We start from the raw sequence: 20794 nt of genomic DNA on the forward strand, positions 1-20794 counted from the left end.
AGAAAGATAGCAGCATGAACATTATACCCAAATTAATATCATATCAGCCAAAACAGGGATTTTAATATCTGAAAGAGAAATCGCAGTTGGCTGACATCTGTATTCTCCCTATACATTAAAATCATAAAGGTCAAAACATAAAAAATCTAAAAATTAATAAATCTAATATATCACATTGAGAGCCCTCTAGTGGTTGATAAAAAAATTACATTGCCATTTAACCAGCATCTGTGAGTATTACAGGTAGGTAAATCCCTATTGGAGACAAGAACAATCCCCAGAAGGGTAACCTACCTCCCCAAGGGGTCCCACACGGATCTTAAAGGCAAAAAATTAAACCGATAATCGTATACTATCCTCATCTTTAGTATCAAATTTCAATAGTATACAATCCTCAGATGGACCCAGAAAATTGGAGTGGCAAGAAAGGGGGGAAGAAAATGAATAGTTCAGCAAGAGATCACTAAGAATTGTCTAAAAAGGCATTGACCTCTATGTCCACATTCAAACCCTGCGGTTTAAGACATTTCATGCGATATATCCAACTCATCTCGAGTTTTGATATCGCTATCCTTTTTGATCCACCTCTCCAGTGGGGTTTGAGGATGTCAATGGCAATAAAGGAAGTGCCACTAGGATCCCTGGCATGCACCTCCCTATAATGCCGAGAAACAGAATGTTCTCTAAATCCTCTCCTTATGTTCCCAATGTGTTCATTGACCCTTACCTGGAACTTTCTTACAGTACGTCCAACGTACTGTAACCCACATGGGCAGATAAGTAAATAAACTACATGGGTCATAGAGCATGTAATAAAAGATTTGATGTTAAACACTTGTGAGGTGCTATTTGAAATGAAATTCAAGGTCTTGCGTTCTTTAATGGCATTGATTTTACATACCGCACATTTTTGGCATTTATGGTAGCCAATTATATTTTGAAAGAACATAGGTTTATTCAATGGTGGATCCACGACTCCTGGAGCCAGAGAATCCCTTAATGAGGGGACCCCTCTAAAGACTACCCGAGGTTGTTCTGGTAACGCAGGGCCAAGGATAGCATCCTCTTTGATGAGATGCCAATGTTTCTTAACCAGTTTTTTAATTAGATAGTGCTGATTTGAATAACTAGTGATGAAAGGAGATATGTATTGATTATTTTCCTCACTAGAAACGCATTTATCCTGCAACAACACATTTCTATCGATAATTTTAGCTTCTCGCGTTTGTTTAAAGAGGTCTGTTTCCTGATACCCTTTATTTAAAAATCTTGCAGTTAACATTTTGGCTTGTTCATCAAAGTCTTCCATCTTGCTGCAATTGCGTCTAAGCCTCAAGTATTGGCTCTTAGGAACCGAATCCAGCCAGGCCTTATGGTGACAGCTGTCACGGGGAATAAAGGAGTTGCGATCTGTTGATTTAAAGTATGTGGACGTCACAAATTGACCGTCCTCCACCCTTATTTCCAGATCTAAAAAATTGATCTTCTCCTGATCTGCCTCATACTTAAATTCAATCCCCCTATTGTTGGTATTGAGACAATCCATAAAGTCAACCAGAGACTCCCTGGATCCTCTCCATAGGAGGAGGACGTCGTCTATGTATCTAGCCCACAAGACCAATTCTGGTCTGCGGTCAGCATAGACGACATCCTCCTCCCATTTCCCCATAAAGAGGTTGGCCAGGCTAGGGGCAAATTTAGCCCCCATAGCGACCCCCCTCTTTTGTAGGAAGTATTTGCCACCGAACCAAAAAAAATTGTGAGTGGTTGCAAACTGTAAAAGATCCATAATGAATCTTTGCTGGATCTCCAGCAGAGCAGAATCCCTTTCCAAAAAATATTTCACAGATGAAATTCCCCAATCGTGGGGTATGATGGTGTACAGAGACGTGACGTCTGCTGTAACCAACCATAAACCTTCCTCATGTGGGATGTTGTTCATTATATTAATCACATGTTTACTGTCGCGGATAAAGGCCGGTAAGGCCCTAACCAACGGCTGAAGGAACCCATCGATATACTTACCTGCCCTAGAAGAGATGGAATCTATTCCACTAATTATCGGCCTCCCGGGAGGGTGGACCGGATCTTTATGGATCTTGGGCAGGTAGTATATCACTGGGATCCTTGAAGAAGCTGGAACCAAAAAAGCTTTTTCTTTTTTATTGAGAACTCCAGAAGTATAACCTTTCTTTACTATTCCAGTCAAGACTTTCCTATACGATGGTCTGGGGTCCTTGGGGAGTGGTAAATAGGTATCCCTATCTCCAACTATATTACCAAGTACCTCGAGGTAATCAGACTTATTAAGTATCACAATTCCGCCCCCTTTATCAGCGGGGCGGATCACACAACATCCAGGAAACATGAGGATAAAAAAGCACCTCCACCATAAGTAATCGCATATAAGATGAAAGCTTCCAAAACGCATCTCCACCCGGAAAAGCCTTGTTGTAGGTAATCGCATTCAGTGTATATATAGATGTGCCATATAAGAGAGAAGGACTCACATAGTGTAAAATCCAAGATGCATTTAATAACAAACTTAAAAATGAGCACTTACAGAGACAACCAATGTTAGAAGCATTAAAAGTATTGAGCCAGCCGGCTCCTCGATCTGCCTGCCCGTGTCTTCTGGGTTCGGTGGGTAACGCAGTGACGTCAGAACGTCGCTTGCCCAACGTTTCGTCTCAAAGGGAACGTGAACACGACCACGCAATTGTCAGTTAAAGCGATGCGGGGCCGAATTGCAAGAAGTGGCCTGGTCATTTGGCAGCCAAATGGTCCGGGGCTGAAGTGATTAAAATAAACACTATTGATTTTTCATGTTCGTATCCTATAGACTTTAATAGGGTTTCCATGTTTGCACAAATTTTTGCCTGTTAGCATAGTCCCTAATTACCAGTGTGAGCCACTCCAAAATAAGCAGTAATCTTCTTTGAAAGATAACTTTTAAAATATGCTCCACCCTCCACACTATTCATCAAATTTCCTATTAGCACATTGCCAGTTTGACATTGCTACTGCTTGCTAGAAGGCTAAAGCTTGTTTAACCACTTCCTTACAGGGCACTTAAACCCCCTTCCTGCCCAGAGGACTTTTTGCGATTCGGCACTGCGTCGCTTTAACTGACAATTGCGCGGTCGTGCGACGTGGCTCCCAAACAAAATTGACTTCCTTTTTTTCCCACAAGTAGAGCTTTGTTTTGGTGGTATTTGATCACCTCTGCGGTTTTTATTTTTTGCGCTATAAACAAAAATAGAGCGACAATTTTGAAAAAAAAAAAAATTTTTACTTGTTGCTATAATACATAGCTCAATTTTTTTTATTTTTTTTTTATCCTCAGTCTAGGCCGATACGTATTTTACATATTTTTAGTAAAAAAAAAAAAAAAAAAAATCACAATAAGCGACTGGTTTGCGCAAAAGTTATAGCGCCTACAAAATAAGGGACAGAATTATTATTATTATTTTTTTTTTACTAGTAATGGCGCGCGATCTGCAATTTTTATTGCGACTGCGACATTATGGCGGACACATCCGACACTTATGACACATTTTTGGCACCATTCACATTTATACTGCAATCAGTGCTATAAATATGCACTAATTACTGTATAAATGTGACTGGCAGGGGAGGGGTTAACACTAGAGGGTGAGGAAGGGGTTAAATGTGTGTCCTATATAGTGTTCTAACTGGGGGGGAAGGGGGGTGACTGGGGGAGGTGACCGATCTGTGTCTATATGTACAAGAGACAGATCGGTCTCCTCTCTCCCTGACAGCACCGCTGTCTGTGAGAGCCGGCAATGAGAAATTATCTCATATGTAAACATACGAGATCATCTCTCATTGGCCGCACAGATTGCCTAGCAAACGGCCACTCCGATTGGCCGTTCACAGCATTCTGTGATAAGCTGTGTCCAAGGGACACGGCTAGCACAGAAGTTCCCCGCTGCGCGCTCGGGGGGAATGCGGAAAGGGGCGGACGTCAATTGACGGCGCCTCAGAGAATTAGAACCACCCTGCGGCCGTCAATAGTCGTACGACCGTCGGGAAGTGGTTAAAAACCTTCTGTGCGCAGCTCCCCTGCCCCTTCCAATACTTACCTGAATCCGATCCCGTCCAGCGATGTGCATTAAAGAAGCTGCTTTCCCTGCTCTCTCCCTCCTCATTGGCTCAGATACAGCAGCATAAGCAATTGGCAAGTCAGGAGGGAGCGGGTCTGAGGCCTGTTCTGTATTTTACAGACCTGGGCTCAGAAGTGAGCATGCATGAGTGCCCCCATAGCAACTGGCTTGCTATGGGACACTCAGCAGTTGAGAGGAGCCTAGAGTGCTGGTGGGGGACCCAGGAAGAGAAGGATTTAGGCTGCACTGTTAAAAATCATTGTATGGAGCAGGTAAGTATAACATGTTTGTTTTTCTATTTTTTTTTTTTTTTGTGTCACTTTGAGCAGTTAGGATCCTATATCAGGCAAGAATGGGAAAACATTCCTCTCTCAAAACACGAGAAGCTGGTCTCCTCTGTTCCCAGACATTTACAAAGTGTTGTTGAAAGAATAGAGGATGCTAAACTGTGGTAAGCACAGCCCTGTGAGATGTGTTGCTGCCATCAATTTCAAGGTTACCTTATGTTTTTCAAATCTACACAGCGTCCCACCTTTTTTGGAATTGGGGTTGTACAATTACCAGTTTCACCATGCTAGTTGCAGACAATTCTGACCTATCCTAACCCAACAATTGTTACTCCCTTTGAAAAACTTCTGGGGAGACAAGATATTACCAAGCTTGTTTCTACTTACTATTCCACACTTACTGCTACCTCCAAAGCTAGATACCAAAGGGTTCAACTCTTTTAAATCTCACTGACTTCCTCTAGGGAAAAAGTAATACAACTGGAATTGTTTCATTATAAAAATATTACACCTTCTAGATTGTGTAAAATGGGTCTACTCTGCTGCTGTTTGCTTCCAGGGATGTGGAGATATTGCTGACTTCTTTCATTGTTTTTGGACCTGTACATATGTTTATAATTGTTGGCTAAGGGTCAATGACTTCATCTTCTCAGCTTTGAGACTCACCAATATTTTGTACTACGAGAACAGTCTATTAAAGTGGAGTTCTGCCCCCCCCCCAGCAAAAAGTCAGCAACTGCACATACTGTAGATGCTGATTTTTAATATTAGGGCACTTACTTGTCCTGGAATCCAGAGATGTCAGCACCCCTGACGATGTTTCCATCGGTTCTCAGGTGCCGCCGCCTCAACTATTGCCTGTAAGGAAAACCGGCTGTGAAGCCAGTTCCCTACTGCGCATGCGCAAAGTGCACTGTAATTTCTGAATGGCCTAGTGCCGGGGGGAAGGAAGAGGGGGGGCTGAACTTCTGAGTGATCATGCCGTGGTGAGATCTCTCAGAAATGGGGACGGGTACCTGTCAAAAACAGGTACCCGCGACCCCCCCCCCCCCGAAAGGTGCCAAATGTGGCACCAGAATGGAGGAGGAGGAGGCAGATAAGCGAAGCCTCCGCTTTAAGTGTCATTGGTGATTTACCCCTTTCCATGCCAAAATGTTACTGTGTATACTGTGTATACTGTGTATACTCTTCTAAGTGGTAAGTGTCCTCGCCCCCATCTACTAAAACTTGCAAGAAACTGATGACAATCTACCATTATACAAACTCACTTATGATCTCAGGAAAAATCCACAGGCCTTTGATAAAATATAGGGTAGATTGGTTTCAATTCCACATACAATCATTTCTCTTCTCTTCAGAATCCAGGTTCCTGACCATCACATCGTTTCTAATAGTTTGTTATTGTGACCAGTTTTAAGCTACCTAAAGGTCTAAAAGCTAAGAACCCAAGCCACATTCCAATTTTGAAGGAGAAAAAATGGAAAAGATGCCCCAGGGATTGTATGGGCAAGGGGTATAAACATATACACGAGTAACAAACAAGTATAAAGAAATATTACAACATTTTATTATACAAACATGATTTACATAAAATAATTGTTATAAAAACAAAAACAATGGTCATGCTATAAAATTATACAGATAAATTCTGAGTTATAAGAAAGGTCTTATGGTGGGAGGCCAAATGGATCATATGAAATTCAGAAATCCCAACATGTTTCGGAGTTAAATATTACATTCCTTCTTCAGGGGTTTAAAGATAAGCTGTATTATCTATCGTAAAGATGCACAAGAAGAATTAATTCAGATATGATGTATAAGCAAAATTGGGAAAACAGCATGGCAAATATTGAGGGGCAGTTAATTTGAATCTAAAAATACTTACAGGCAAATTGACCATTTTAAATAGGTGCACATGCACATTAGAGACCACTTATAGACAGGATCGGTGTCACCCTACAGTCCCATCATCCGTGTCACACAAGGCTATATTGTGATGGTATAGGATCTTTGTAGTTCATCAAATTGCAAATCGTTGCAAAGATCGGGAGTAAATAGTGTTACCTGCCACAGGGGATGGTGGGACACAAAGGGGAGGGAGGGGAAAGGAAAGCGGAACACAGGAGAGTTGGGTGGGGGAATAAGGCAGGGGACGCAAACAAGGCAGTAGAGTCCACGAGGATCAGCAGAATGCCACAGAAATCCCTAAACATAAATATATATGATGTGAAGTAAGTATGTTGAAAAATTATTAGGGAATAATATCCATAATAGATCATATATGTTAAATATATAAAGTAAACTGTTAGTAATGCAAGAATAAACAGAGCAACACTAGAGGGAGATTGTATACCGAAATAAAGTAATCAAAATTCGTAGTTGGGCAATCATATTCAAAGGATCAAATTGGATTGGATGTCCTAAGCCAGTGATGGCGAACCTATGACACGCGTGCCACAGCTGGCATGTCAAGCCCTCTCTGTCGGCACGCCAGGGGAATCCTCCAGCCAGGCAGTCACTTGCACTGATGGTACAGGCAGGGAGGAGCTGGCTCCCTTCCTTGCATCAATGCCAGTGATGTCGGCAGAGGGGTGGGAAGCCATTCATCTTGTTCCATGTGCGCTGTTTAGGAGGGGTGTACATTTTTTCCTCCACCGTCCTAACTGTGTTCTGCAGCTTATTGCCTCCCCTGGACCCCTACACTTCTGGTAAGGAATTCTGGCATTCCTTTCTGCAGGCACCCTATTCCAGTTCCCCCTGCTCCAGGACGACTTTGGTTCTGTCCTAGTGCAGCCTGTGAAAAAGCAGAGGGGGAGGGGCGGTGCTCGGAGCTGATCATCCATGGGGAGAGGTGCAATGGCTGTTATCTGATATCCTGGCGGCGGGGATATCGAGGAGCGGCTGGATGGCAGGGGTTCCTCCAATACTGCCCAAGAAGAGCTGGACGATGAGGCCATGGAAAGGTAAGGAGGAGGATGGATCCTCCGATCTACATTGTACTGTGTGGGGGGATGTAAGTAGTGCAGGAAGCATGTGTCAGGTAGGTGAGTGCATGTGTCAGGTAGGTGAGTGCATGAGTCAGGTAGGTGAGTGTAATGGTCAGGTAGGTGAGTGCATGTGTCAGGTAGGTGAGTGTAATGGTCAGATAGATGAGTGCATGTGTCAGAGAGGTGAGTGCAATGGTCAGGTAGGTGAGTGCGTGTGTGTCAGGTATGTGAGTGCATGTGTCAGGTAGGTGAGTGCATGTGTCAGGTAGGTGAGTGCATGTGTCAGGTAGGTGAGTGCATGTGTCAGGTAGATGAGTGCATGTGTCAGGTAGATGAGTGCATGTGTCAGGTAGATGAGTGCATGTGACAGGTAGGTGAGTGTAATGGTCAGGTAGGTCAGTGCATGTGTCAGGTAGGTCAGTGTATGTTGCACAGTGCATTCTGCATTCTTTTTGGTCCCTTAGGGCTCATTCAGAGGGATAATCAGTCCCATCCTCTGTACAGAGACGCTGGCAGGTTTAATTCTATGTTGGCACTTTGAAAGAAATAAGTTGGTTTTGTGTTGCGGTTTGGGCACTCAGGCTCAAAAAGGTTTGCCATCACTGTTCTAAGCATTATCTGCCAAAATCCCCAGTAGTAACTTACTTTAACTTGCCACCGGTCTTTAGGTGCATATCTAAGAAAGAAGCCTAAATATTGCCTTGAGACATTAAAACGTCAGGGGGCCTACCTGTGCCAGGGGACTCCAGAGTGGAGCGCATGGAGACAGAGTTAGATAGTATAAAAAATTTCCTACATGGTGACAGAATACAAATATAAGTAATTAAAATTCGGAATTTCTGGAAAATCGTAGCCTGGGGCATGGGTTTGGGGGGAGGACAGGACGCAGAGCCTGAAAAAAAGCAAGAATAAAACAAAAGGTATCAGGAATGTATAAATAAATGGTATACAGTAAATACAATGATGATAAAGTAAGTGGTTTGGAGACAGCATCAACATATAATGCACATTATTATTTACATGGTACATAATAAGAACAGTGGGCCAGATCCACAGCCGCCGAGCGCAACTTAACTTTTCAGAGTTAAGTTACACTGCCGCAAATCTCCCAAGTTAGGTGCCGATCCACAAAGCACTTACCTGGAAATTTGCGGCGGTGTAACTTAACTCCGTCCAGCGCAAGGCGTTCCTAATACAAATGGGCGATTCCCATTTAAATTAGGCACGCTCCTGCGCCGGACGTACTGCACATGCTCCGTCGGGTAAATTACCCGACATGCATTGCACTAACAGACGTCGCTCCGACGTCATTTGCTTAGACGGTAACGTAAATGGCGTCCAGCGCCATTCACGGACGTCTTACGCAAACGACGTAGAGTTTGAATTTTCGACGCGGGAACGACGACCATACTTAATAGGGCTTAGTCAAATAGGACTCAGCCCTATTTTTACACGGCGTAACTTGACGTAAACGACGTAGAATTAGCGCGACGGGCCCGTCGGAATGTTCGTGGATCGCCGTAAGTGTTCATTTGCATATTCTAGGCTGGCCGCAATGGCCTCGCCACCTAGCGGCCAGCCTAGAATTGCATCCTTAAGATCCGACAGTGTAATTCAATTACACATGTCGGATCTTCTGTCTATCTCTTGGAAACTGATTCTGTGGATCAGTTCCAAAGATAGAAACAGGGATACGACGGCGTATCAGTAGATACGCCGGCGTATTTCTTTTGTGGAATACCGGCAGTGTGTAATTACATATTGAGAAATACATAAAAGCAAAAATGTAAAACGACACAGAATATGATATATCTAAACAAGGTTGGTGACAGCAACAGTATATTGCAGGACAATGGCATAGATGAAATTTGGGTGGTACGCGGCCAATTATAAATATGACGAAATGTAGAGAACAAAAGTGCCCATACTCAATCTAAGTGTGGAGACAGACATCTGTGGACATGGGATTGAATGCAAAGATTGTTTGCACCTATATGGTGTAAGAAACCATATATTGAGGGGAGTTGTCGAGGGAGATAGTTATGTCCCTCCCGAAACCACCCGAGGAAAACCCTTGTAGGAAGGGCTTGAAGTTAAATGCCTCGTTTAGACCTGGAGGTGAAGTGCCATTCAAATTTGAAATCCATCTCAGCTCGCCTTGGAGGAGGATCTTGTTAAGATTGCCTCCTCTGGAGTTCTGATGTAACCGGTCCAGCACAAGGACTGTAACTCTGGGGAAGCGGGCATTATAAATTTGGGCCACATGTCTCCCCAGAGGGAAGTCCGGATTTCTGGTTTTCATGGCTGATACAGTATATGACGATAGATTATTTTTCATTGTTTTTGTATGGTTTTCCTATGTTGTAGCAGCCACACTCACAAGTACCCGACTAATGTGGTCTGGCAACTGGCAAAATGTTTAGGGACAAAGGTCTGTCCATTAGGTAATCGTAGATTTTTTCTAGTGTCCATGTAGCGACAATATGCGCATGAACCGCAAGGAAAGGCGTCCAATGTATTACATGGGTCACCGCGTTTGGAGCCCATGAATTCGCTTTTGACTAGCAAATCACCCACCGAGGTAGTTTGTCTAAATGCAACAAGAGGAGTTGGGGGGACAAAGAGTCCAATTGTTGGATCTGAAAATAGAATGTGCCATTATTTGTTGAAGATTTGTTTAACTTTAAAATGTTCATTAGAAAACATAATCCTGGTGTAATCATTGGGAGTAGATGTATCCTTTTTGTGGGAAAATAACAGGTCATGTCTGTTTTTGTTCACCACCCAATTAAATGCTTTTTTCAGGCATCTATGACTGTAGCCTCTCTCTAGGAGCCGTTGTTTTAGATTATTAGTCTCATGTATGAAATCTACATAATTTGAGCAATTGCATTTGATTTGTAAATATTTGCTGTAAGGAATTTAATCCACTAGAGGCCTAGGGTGAATGCTGGTAGAGTATAGAATGGTGTTATGCGTACAATAACCTGCTGTAAAGAGTTCGGGAGAAACTAGTAGGATTATTGTATTTGTTATTACTTTTTTATTTTTTTAAATAAACATACCCTAAAAACTTTTCACAGGTACACCTACCTTTCATTCGTTGTCACATACAATGTAGCTGGAGGGTCCACATCAGCGCAGTTGTTGCCTTGACAAAGTAAGACTTGCCACTTGAAGGTGTATAACCTTGATTGGAAAGGGTAGGGCATGCCCTCCAGTGTAGAATCTTTGGCACTTGCAAATTTAAAGTGGTCATAAGTCAAACTTAAAAATTATCCTGTTCCTTTAAAGCATTATTAACAGCATAGCGATGTTGCAGTATAAATTGTACCTTTCTATGTTCTGAAATACTGGTTGATCCTGCCTGTTTCTGTGTTCCCTTTCTTAACTGACAACGGTAATCATGGCAGTTGATCCATGATACTGTGGACAGTTTACGTATCTCCGTCATCCCGCTGTGTGATCTGATTGTCTCCCCTCTCCCCCTCCCTACCTGCCTATCATTTAGAGTAGTGAGAGCCGCTCTCCTTCCTGCTCCTCCCCTCTCCTCCTGCCTCTATTCCGCTGCAATACATAACCACATTACTTGCACCCTCTCTGTTTTACCAAGCTATAACGTACTGTGTGAGTTTTTTAAAATATAATCCCAAATACCCTTTTTCACAGCGCCGCTCTGGCGAAGGGAAGGAAAGGTGAGGAAGGTCACGTGACCTGCAGAGCAGGTCCCTGAAAGAAGGTATTTTGGATTATATTTTAAAAAATAACTGACACACAGTACTTTATAGCTTGGTAAAACAGATACAAGTAATGGGGTTATGCGACTTAACAACCACTTTAACCACTTGCCGACTGCCTAACATACATTTACTTTGGCAGAATGGCACGGGCAGGAATAGCAACGTACCTGTATGCTGCTTTGAAACTGCTTCCTAGCGGATGCACGCGCACCGTGACCGTGCCTGCAGGACTCGATGTCCGCCGGTGTACCGCAATCGTGTCACGGAGCAGCAGAACGGGGAAATGCCTGTTTTACCAAAAATATGTAGAAAAATACATATCGACCTAAACTGAGGAATTTTGTTTTTTAATATATATTTTTTCAAAATTTACGCTCTTTTTTTGTTTATAGCACAAAAAATAAAAACCGCAGAGGGGATCAAATACCACCAAAAGAAAGCTCTATTTGTGGGAAAAAGGATGTAAATTTTGCTTGGGTGCAATGTCGCACGAAAGCGCAATTGTCAGTTAAAGCGACGCAGTGCCAAATAGCAAATAATTGCCTGGTCATTGGGCAACCAATTTTTCCGGGGCTGAAGTGGTTAAATTGTGTCATGGTCCTGCAGAAATAAGTGGAACTGGCAGACAGGTGACACATGTTGCTCTTATTGGTTTGAAAACAGCTGTAGAACCATTCCACCAAAAGCTACTGAAATACATACATTTAATTTGTAGTATTGGCTGCAAGATGTTGTTTTTTTTTACAAATACTGTATATGTGTGGAAAATGCTAAACTGTGTGCTTGTAGTTATATATATGTCTTTAAAAGCTTATTTAAATTATGCTCCTTTTCCCTCCATGGACATTTTTACATATTGAAATGCATGAAAATTTGGAATTTGTTACATGAAAATGTTATCTCCTTCTTGCAGTGTGCCAGATCTTACCCAAAGGAGTTTTGGGAGTTCTTGGCCCATCTTACAGTCCGTCATCCAGCTCCATCATCAGCAATATCTGTGGAGAGAAGGAGGTTAGGTCTTGTATGCTATGTTATACCAACCTTGCATGGAACATTCATTATTTGTGTGTTTGGATGTCATGCTGTCATGTTTGCATGCTAAGTGGTTGCTCTTCATTTGTAAATAGTGGGAACTAAATACATAAAAGCCAAAATCCTGATAATCCCAAATATATTATCCAGATTTCATAGTACATAAGAACACGCTTTCAAAAGAAGATAGCTTTGGACATCCCTTCTCCACAGCCATGGTAAGTAAGAGAAGTAACAATAAAGTTTAAATGCTCACAAAGCCGTAAATATGTCATAGCAAATAGCAAGTGAATGAAACATAACAACCCGTCATAGGAAAAACATGAGTGAAACAAAGTAATATATGGCAGAGATACATATAATATCAAAGCAATCAAATGTCTGGTTTTTGAAATAATATGTAAAAAGGTACTACAGCGCTATTACTAAAACCATATAAAATACTAAAGATAAGCTGCAGACACGTGAGGTGCACAAAACCAAAGTGAATAAATAAGAAAATATTGTGTTGCGCTGATAATCAAGTAAAAAATTGCATACATATATATATACACCATATACATAAATAAGAACCCCCTACACCTCAAATCAGGGAGGTATATGTGCAAAAGATAAACAAAAACCACTCAAAAACTATAATGTGAAAAAATTCAAATAGAACCAGCAAAAATAGTTCATGGAAAAAACACAGTTCAGTACATAGGCTAATAGGAGACAGGTGTGAGATCCACAGTCCTCTGGTGTGCAGCTGTCATTATAGCAAAAAAAAAAAAAAACACCTTTCCCTTCTGGACTCCCCGATTAACACAGGATATCAGCCGCTCATAAGGAGAAAAGAAAGATATATGGTGCAAATAACGTAATAAAATGGGAAATGAACCCTGCAATACAATGATTGCACTCACGGAACCTCGATGGTAAAAAGGCTCAACTGCAATCAGTCATTGAACGCCGCTCAGTGCTACGATCTCCTCAGAAGGACGGATTCGACCGTCGATCGCGTCACTCGGCTTCTCCCCCACGCGTATCGTCAATAGCCACTTGACTTATTCATGGGTTGCCCCATGAATAAGTCAAGTGTTAATCGGGGAGTCCAGAAGGGAAAGGTGTTTTGTTTTTGTTTTTTTGCTATAATGACAGCTGCACACCAGAGGACTGTGGATCTCACACCTGTCTCCTATTAGCCTATGTACTGAACTGTGTTTTTTCCATGAACTATTTTTGCTGGTTCTATTTGAATTTTTTCACATTATAGTTTTTGAGTGGTTTTTGTTTATCTTTTGCACATATACCTCCCTGATTTGAGGTGTAGGGGGTTCTTATTTATGTATATGGTGTATATATATATGTATGCAATTTTTTACTTGATTATCAGCGCAACACAATATTTTCTTATCTGGTTTTTGAAATAGTCTCTCATTACTATTTACAGAAAGTTAATATAATCTCACTAAACAGATAGCAACTAACATGTTAATCATTCCCAATACAAAAATACTACTCATAGCCAATGTCTCTCTAGCCACAAACCCAAAATCACTTTAAAAAAGCAGGCTTCAATTAAGACACTTAATGGGTCATGCAGACCAAGATAAATTGGGTCAGATGTAGTGTTGGAAAATCCTGTAACGAAATCAAAACAATGTAAATAAATAGAAGTAGAAATCTCTGCCCCTAACCCTAAAATAATCTGTCAGTCCACCCCTCTTTTTTAGTGTCCAAATGCTGTCTCCACCTCTTCTGCTTCTAGAAGCATAATCCAGGACTACAAATCTCAAATTATGTTCAGAGTGATATAAAATGAAAAAATATGGTATATACAGAGCTTTATATCAGAAGGTCATCCACCCAACAATGATTATTAACGTGTAGGAGGGGAAGAAAATATGGACATTTAATGACGACCGCCTGATATATCTATCATCAGGAAAAATACACAACATTTAACCACTTAAGGACCGGACCAATATGCAGCTAAATGACCCAAGGGGTTTTTACAATTCGGCACTGCGTCGCTTTAACAGACAATTGCGCGGTCATGCGACGTGGCTCCCAAACAAAATTGGCGTCCTTTTTTCCCCACAAATAGAGCGTTTTTATTTTTTGTGCTATAAACAAAAATAGAGCGACAATTTTGAAAAAAATGCAATATTTTTTACTTTTTGCTATAATAAATATCCCCCAAAAACATATCTAAAAAAAATTTTTTCCTCAGTTTAGGCCGATACGTATTCGTTTACCTATTTTTGGTAAAAAAATTCGCAATAAGCGTTTATCGATTGGTTTGCGCAAAATTTATAGCGTTTACAAAATAGGGGATAGTTTTATTGCATTTTTTTTTTTTTTTACTACTAATGGTGGCGATCAGCGATTTTTTTCGTGACTGCGACATTATGGCAGACACTTCGGATAATTTTGACACATTTTTGGGACCACTGTCATTTTCACAGCAAAAAATGCATTTAAATTGCATTGTTTATTGTGAAAATTACAGTTGCAGTTTGGGAGTTAACCACAGGGGGCGCTGTAGGAGTTAGTGTTCACTTTGTGTGTGTTTACAACTGTAGGGGGGTGTGGCTGTAGGACTGACGTAATCGATCGAGTCTCCCTTATATAAGGGATCACTCGATCGATACGCCGCCACAGTGAAGCACGGGGAAGCCGTGCTTACATACGGCTCTCCCCGTTCTTCAGCTCCGGGGAGCGATCGCGACGGAGCGGCCGAATAGCCGCGTCCCGATCGGACCCCCGACCCACGTCTAGGCAGGCACGTACAGGTACGTTGATGTGCCTGTCCGTGCCATTCTGCCGACGTATATCTACATGAGGCGGTCGGGAAGTGGTTAAAGTCATAATTTTATTACAAAATATAAATGTGCATTTCACATCAAATGAGCAAAACATAGCCCCAATAAGTAAAAAAAAGCATAGGGTAATAGTTGGATTACCAGTTGCGCAGTCAAAGCCGCTTCTTCAGAGCTTCAGTCTCTTATCATCTGACTACCTGATGTTAACAAGCAAATACATGCAATGAGTACAAACATACATACAAATACATATTCATAAATTAATTCAAATATGTAAAACCTCCTGGAAAGAGGGAAAAAAACACATAGTAAACCATATACAAAGTATATACAATACCTATTGGGCCAATCATATCTGTTTAGGCTATGGGGAGACATTGAAATAGAAATCTAGAGTAAGAAGACCAACCCCTGGAAGTGAAGCAGACCAGGCACCACCCTCAGGAAAGCACAGATTCTTTCAAAAAGAACACAGGGTCACAAACTACTTAGCTGGGGGTAGACATGTGCATAGGACAATGGAGTAGCCAAAATATCAATATACAACAAAAAATATGGCACTACTGACCTTCGCCTATGAAAGATACAAGAGGTAGATTCTGCAGAGTCACTCTTATCAGTATACGATCATGGTATATCCAATTCAAACTAGAAATACGATTGAAATTGAAAATAAAATAGCCAACAGCTATCACCAAACAATGCACCAAACACAGCCTACATAAGATTAGCACTTACCAAAAACTTTGCAAATAGTTAGCCAACCAGCACAAAGGCAAAAAGTCCAAAGATGGTAAGGAATAAGGATGTATAGCAAAGCACGCTCCACTAGTGGCCCAGCAGGTAAGGGGTATCCAGAAAGGTTCCTGGGTCTCCATAGGACCCAATTTCCCAGCAAATCACCCCATCACAGAGTGGGCATACTCTGCAAAGTGTGGGTACCTACAATGTTGGTTGTCCCTTTCTGATTTAATTACTTTCTTGTGCTATTTGATCTTTTATTTTCTTAGTTGTTTCTCCAACATAAACATATTTACATGGGCAGACCAGCTTATACATTTTTAGTAAAGACTGAAATGTGTAATCGTTTCTGATTGTAAAAACCTTCCCAGTTTTGAGGCGAACAAAATCCCTTCCCTTAATTATTCATTAACACTGCACACAACTGAGACACGAACCTCCTTTTCTCTCATATTCCTCAGTTTAAGAACTGATCACACTATTCTGTCACCTATTATCCAACATCGACTAAACACTAGTATTGGTGCAATCTATAATTCAATAATATTTTATATGCATCTCCCACATCAGTTTATTGTTTTTGTGACATGTTTATGATGTGTGGGCATTTAAACTATGTTATGATTTGTCGTACTTGCTAGCGTTGCACTGATATCAGTATCGGTGCAGGTACTAAGCATTTGCATGAAAACTTGTACTCTTGCAAATGCTCTGATAAATTAAACCAATACCTATGTGGTGCAATTGGAGCCAATATAAAATGAATGGGCTCAAATTGCAACGCAAATAATCGCTTGTGATTTGAACAGGAATGCGGTGAGATTCCTGTCCAAATCACATTTGGTTACCACCACTGCTCCTGTGTGAACCCATTCTTGTCATAGTGACTTCAGCCAAGGTTTACACAGGAAGGCGTACGGGAAACCACATGTGATTCTTACAGTGCTATTCTTTGTAGTGCGACTTGAGCCCATTCATTTTGTATGGGCTCAAATCGCTCAGGAGAGGTATCGATAATCGGTATTGGCGAGTACAGTAGGTGACCGCGATATTGTGTCAATCTCACTCCCTTTCTCAGCGAGATTGACCACCTACGAGCCCCATCGCGGGAGCCAGCGCCGAGCTGGCTTGCCGCGATGGAGACAAAGCCGTCATAGAAGCGACGAGAGATCCGACTTGGATTCCCGCCAATTCTAGCTGCAGCATTTGGTATGCATTCCTGAGAGGGAGAACTCCACGCCAAATTTTAAATAAAAAACCGACATGGGTTCCCCCCCAGGAGCATACCAGGCCCTTAGGTCTGGTATGGGTTGTAAGGAGACCCCCCCTACGCCGAAAAACGACGTAGGGGGTCCCCCTACAATCCATACCAGACCCGTATACAAAGCACGCTACTCGGCCGGCCAGGAAAGGAGTGGGGACGAGTGAGCGGCCCCCCCCACCACTGAGCACCCTGCCCCAATGTTGATAAGGACAGGGCCTCTTCCCGACAACCCTGCCCGTTGGTTGTCGGGGTCTGCGGGCGGGGGGCTTATCGGAATCTGGGAGCCCCCTCAAATAAGGTGGCCCCCAGATACCGGCCCCCCACCCTAAGTGAATGAATATGGGGTACATCATACCCCTACCCATTCACCTGGAGGCAAAGTGTAAAAGTAAATAAACACGACACAGGGTTTTTAAAATAATTAATTAGTCTGCTCCGGGCGCCCCCCTGTCTTCTTTAGCTCTTTTAACAGGGGGGGCTTCTTCTTCACCGCCGTCTGGTTCTCTTCCGCTCTCCGGGGGGTCTTCTTCGCTCTCCGGGGGTCTTCTCCGCTCTCCGGGGGGGCCTTCTCCGCTCTCGGGGGGTCTTCTTCTATCTTCTCCGCTGTTGACTTGGCGCACCCCGGTTCTTCTCCCGCTCTCTGGTGCCTTCTCCTTCAGGGCTGGCCGCCGCTATCTTCCTGTGTTAGCTCAATTACTAGCAGGCGGCCAGCACGCTCTTCTGTGACGTCTTCTTCTTCTCTTCTCTTCTTCTCCCTTCTCCCGATGTTGACACGACGCCTCTTCTCGCTGCAATGACGGGTGCGCGGTTTGCATCCGATTTATATAGGCCTCTCTTATGATGTCACAGTCCCATCATGCTCCGGTACCTACCCACATGGGTAGGTACCACGTGGGTAGGTACCGGAGATCGAAAGAGAACCAGACGGCGGTGAAGAAGAAGAAGCCCCCCCTGCTAAAAGAGCTAAAGAAGACCGGGGGGGCCCCCCATGTTGAGGGCATGCGGCCTGGTATGGCTCAGGAGGGGGGGTGCCGCTCGCGCGTCCCCACTCCTTTCCTGGCCGGCCGGGTAGCGTGCTTTGGATACGGCTCTGGTATGGATTGTAGGGGGAACCCCTACTCCGGTTTTTCGGCGTAGGGGGGGTCTCCTTACAACCCATACCAGACCTAAGGGCCTGGTATGCTCCTGGGGGGGGGGAACCCATGTCGGTTTTTTATTTAAAATTTGGCGTGGAGTTCTCCCTCTCAGGAATGCATACCAAATGCCGCAGCTAGAATTGGCGGGAATCCAAGTCGGATCTCCCGTCGCTTCTATGATGCGCTCACTGGAATGTGCTTTGTCTATTCCAGCGAGTGCGAGATGTCGGCACCATGTCGCCGAGAATCAGCGCGATGCTGTCATGCTAAAAACACATTCTCGGCAACATGTACTGTACTTGAACACAAGTATCAATACTCGTCAATTAAAAAAAAACGGTATCTGTGCAACCCTATTGCTTAACAGAATGGTGATGAAGAGCAGGGACATCCAAAACTGTCTCTTTGAAAGTAAGTTCTTATGTACCATGAAATGTGCATTAAGTCTGAGGATTCTGATTGATCCTCTGTTTATATACATTTTTTTGAGGGTAATAATACAGCAGCACACTAAGGCTGCATTCACACCTGAGCGTCGGTCGTTCGGTCGTTTTTTTGGGCGTTTTTTCCTGGCGTTTTGTTGCGCGTATTTGCGCGTTTGCATACAGCGTCGTGCGACGTTTTTGTACTTCGGCGTTTTTTATTTTAGCCAATAGGAAAAATGATCATCTTTTCATCACTTGTTGCTATGTTGGTAGATTTTTTTAATCTTCTGCATGGGCGACAAGTTCTATTTATTAAAGCGACGAAACGCCCGTAGCAAACGCCCGTTGTCGCGCGATACGCTCAATTCGCGTGTTTCCCATTACTTTCTATACGAAAAAAAAACGCTCAAATACGCCCAAACCGCACGTTACGCGCGACAAAAAAAGGTCCGGGACTTGTTTGAGCTTCGCGCGACAGGCGTTTGGGCGTTCAGGCGTTCAGGTGTGAACAGTCACCATAGGGAATAATGTTAATTTTCCCCTCTGGCGTTTGTGAGCAGTGCGCTTCAGGCGTAAAAACGCCTAGGTGTGAATGGGGCCTAAGGGATTCATTTATTTCTATGAATTAAAAAAAAATATTTACTGCGGGTGGAGGGGGATTCAGTTTAATATAATATCTGCATACATTTTTTGGGATTTCAGCATTTTGGATTGTCACGTCTGTTTCTGGGATTTTATATTAAGAAGCACAGTAGAAACTATTGATGGTGTTCGTCCTTCCTGAAATTTAAAAGACTCCCATGTAGCTCACATCACTTAATATACAGTATATGTATTGTATGTGTAATATGTATATGTATACAGAGACTTCTCCTGCTATTCTCCAAAACTTTTATAAATTTACTTCCAAAGAACATCAGAGAGTCATCTTCTCTAAACTTATTCAAATCATATCTAAAAACTTCTTTGTTTAGATAAGCTTTCACATAATTGTCTTGTTTGTTTTATCCTGTGTATTTCTTGTGTTTTCTCTGTAAAGCGCTTTGGGAAGCTACCTTCAAAAGGTGCTATATAAAATAAAAGTTTATTATTATTTTTATTATTATCACAGCAGATATATTGTTATCATATTTTTCTTTATTCATTAAACTGTTTCTGCTGAGCAAGACCTACTATGAAGAGGTTGGCACTGTGCTGTACTTTGCACAATTTTGTGAGCTACATAATCTTGCTAATATAAAATCATACTGTTAAGGTTAGGTTAGGTCCAGTCAGTTGTCAAGTCCAACCACTTAAATTTACCATATAACATTGGTTTCAGTAAAATACAATAACTGTGACCGGAATGTACAGAAGTCTTCAGCTGTTGGCACTACAGTAAAATCCCATCATGTCTATTTGGGTATTTGGATTCTATTGAAAATTCCTATAAAATTCCTATTCCATTCCATGTAAAACCTATAAAAAGTATAGTGCATTTTTCAGTGAACACATTATGAGTTATAACTGAAGTGTTTACTTAAAAATCTTTTTTTTAGTTGACCTTAACATTCTTAAAAATTACTGTTTAATGCAGAGGTCTGCCCACCGCTGCAAAAATTAAAAGCCAGCAGCTGCACATACTGCAGTGTAGTCTTACGGCTTAATACTGGGAACCCTACTGCGCATGCGTGAGGCTCTGCTCCTCTCTCCTACTGGCCCGGCGGCCAGGGAAGTAGAAGGGAAGAGGAGGAAGCCCCATGGTGATGTCAGTACCTGTGGCTGAGGCTCCCAGAAGTGGGAACAACATACCTGTGAAAGACAGGTATCCTGCCCCCCTCCCCACGAAGTAGTACAATGAGAGGAAGTTCAACTTTTGGGTGGAACTCCGCTTTAATATCTGGGTGGATGCATTATCTCAGCAAAGGAGAAGTGCTCGCTAACACAGATTTATACAGATTTGTGAACAATATTTGAGAGAAATAGGCCTTTTGTGTACATAGAAAAAGTCGTAGATCTTTAAGTTCAGCTCATGATCAATAGGGGCAAAGTGTTGTGTTTATAATTTTGCTCAGTGTAGAAGCACCTATGTATATATGAGGTTTGCCGGGAAAGTATCCAGAGATGTAACATAAAAAATACAAATTTTAAAGAATGTACAAAAAACATGTAGGACAATGATACACAGTTCTCCCAATGACTCTTCCAATGTTCAAAACACTCTTCAAAATCCTTTGTTGAAACTACCATTAGCTGCCTCTTTGTATTT

At 42.3% G+C, this 20794-nt stretch overlaps 1 protein-coding gene across 3 annotated transcripts in view; it reads left to right on the forward strand.

The window, feature by feature from the left end:
* Nucleotides 1–20794, forward strand: part of GRIK4 (glutamate ionotropic receptor kainate type subunit 4) — a 489165-nt gene that overhangs the window by 249161 nt on the left and 219210 nt on the right. For 2 of the 3 annotated variants that reach the window (XM_040325544.1, XM_040325543.1), the window contains one exon: nucleotides 12055–12152. The exons of the other annotated variant lie outside the window; for it this stretch is intronic. In XM_040325544.1, the coding sequence (XP_040181478.1) occupies nucleotides 12055–12152 (98 nt within the window). The remainder of the gene's footprint in view (nucleotides 1–12054; nucleotides 12153–20794) is intronic. 3 annotated transcript variants of the gene reach the window in all.

The sequence above is a fragment of the Rana temporaria genome, chromosome 10 (genome assembly GCF_905171775.1).
Source record: "Rana temporaria chromosome 10, aRanTem1.1, whole genome shotgun sequence".
NCBI classification, from domain to species: Eukaryota; Metazoa; Chordata; class Amphibia; order Anura; family Ranidae; genus Rana; species Rana temporaria.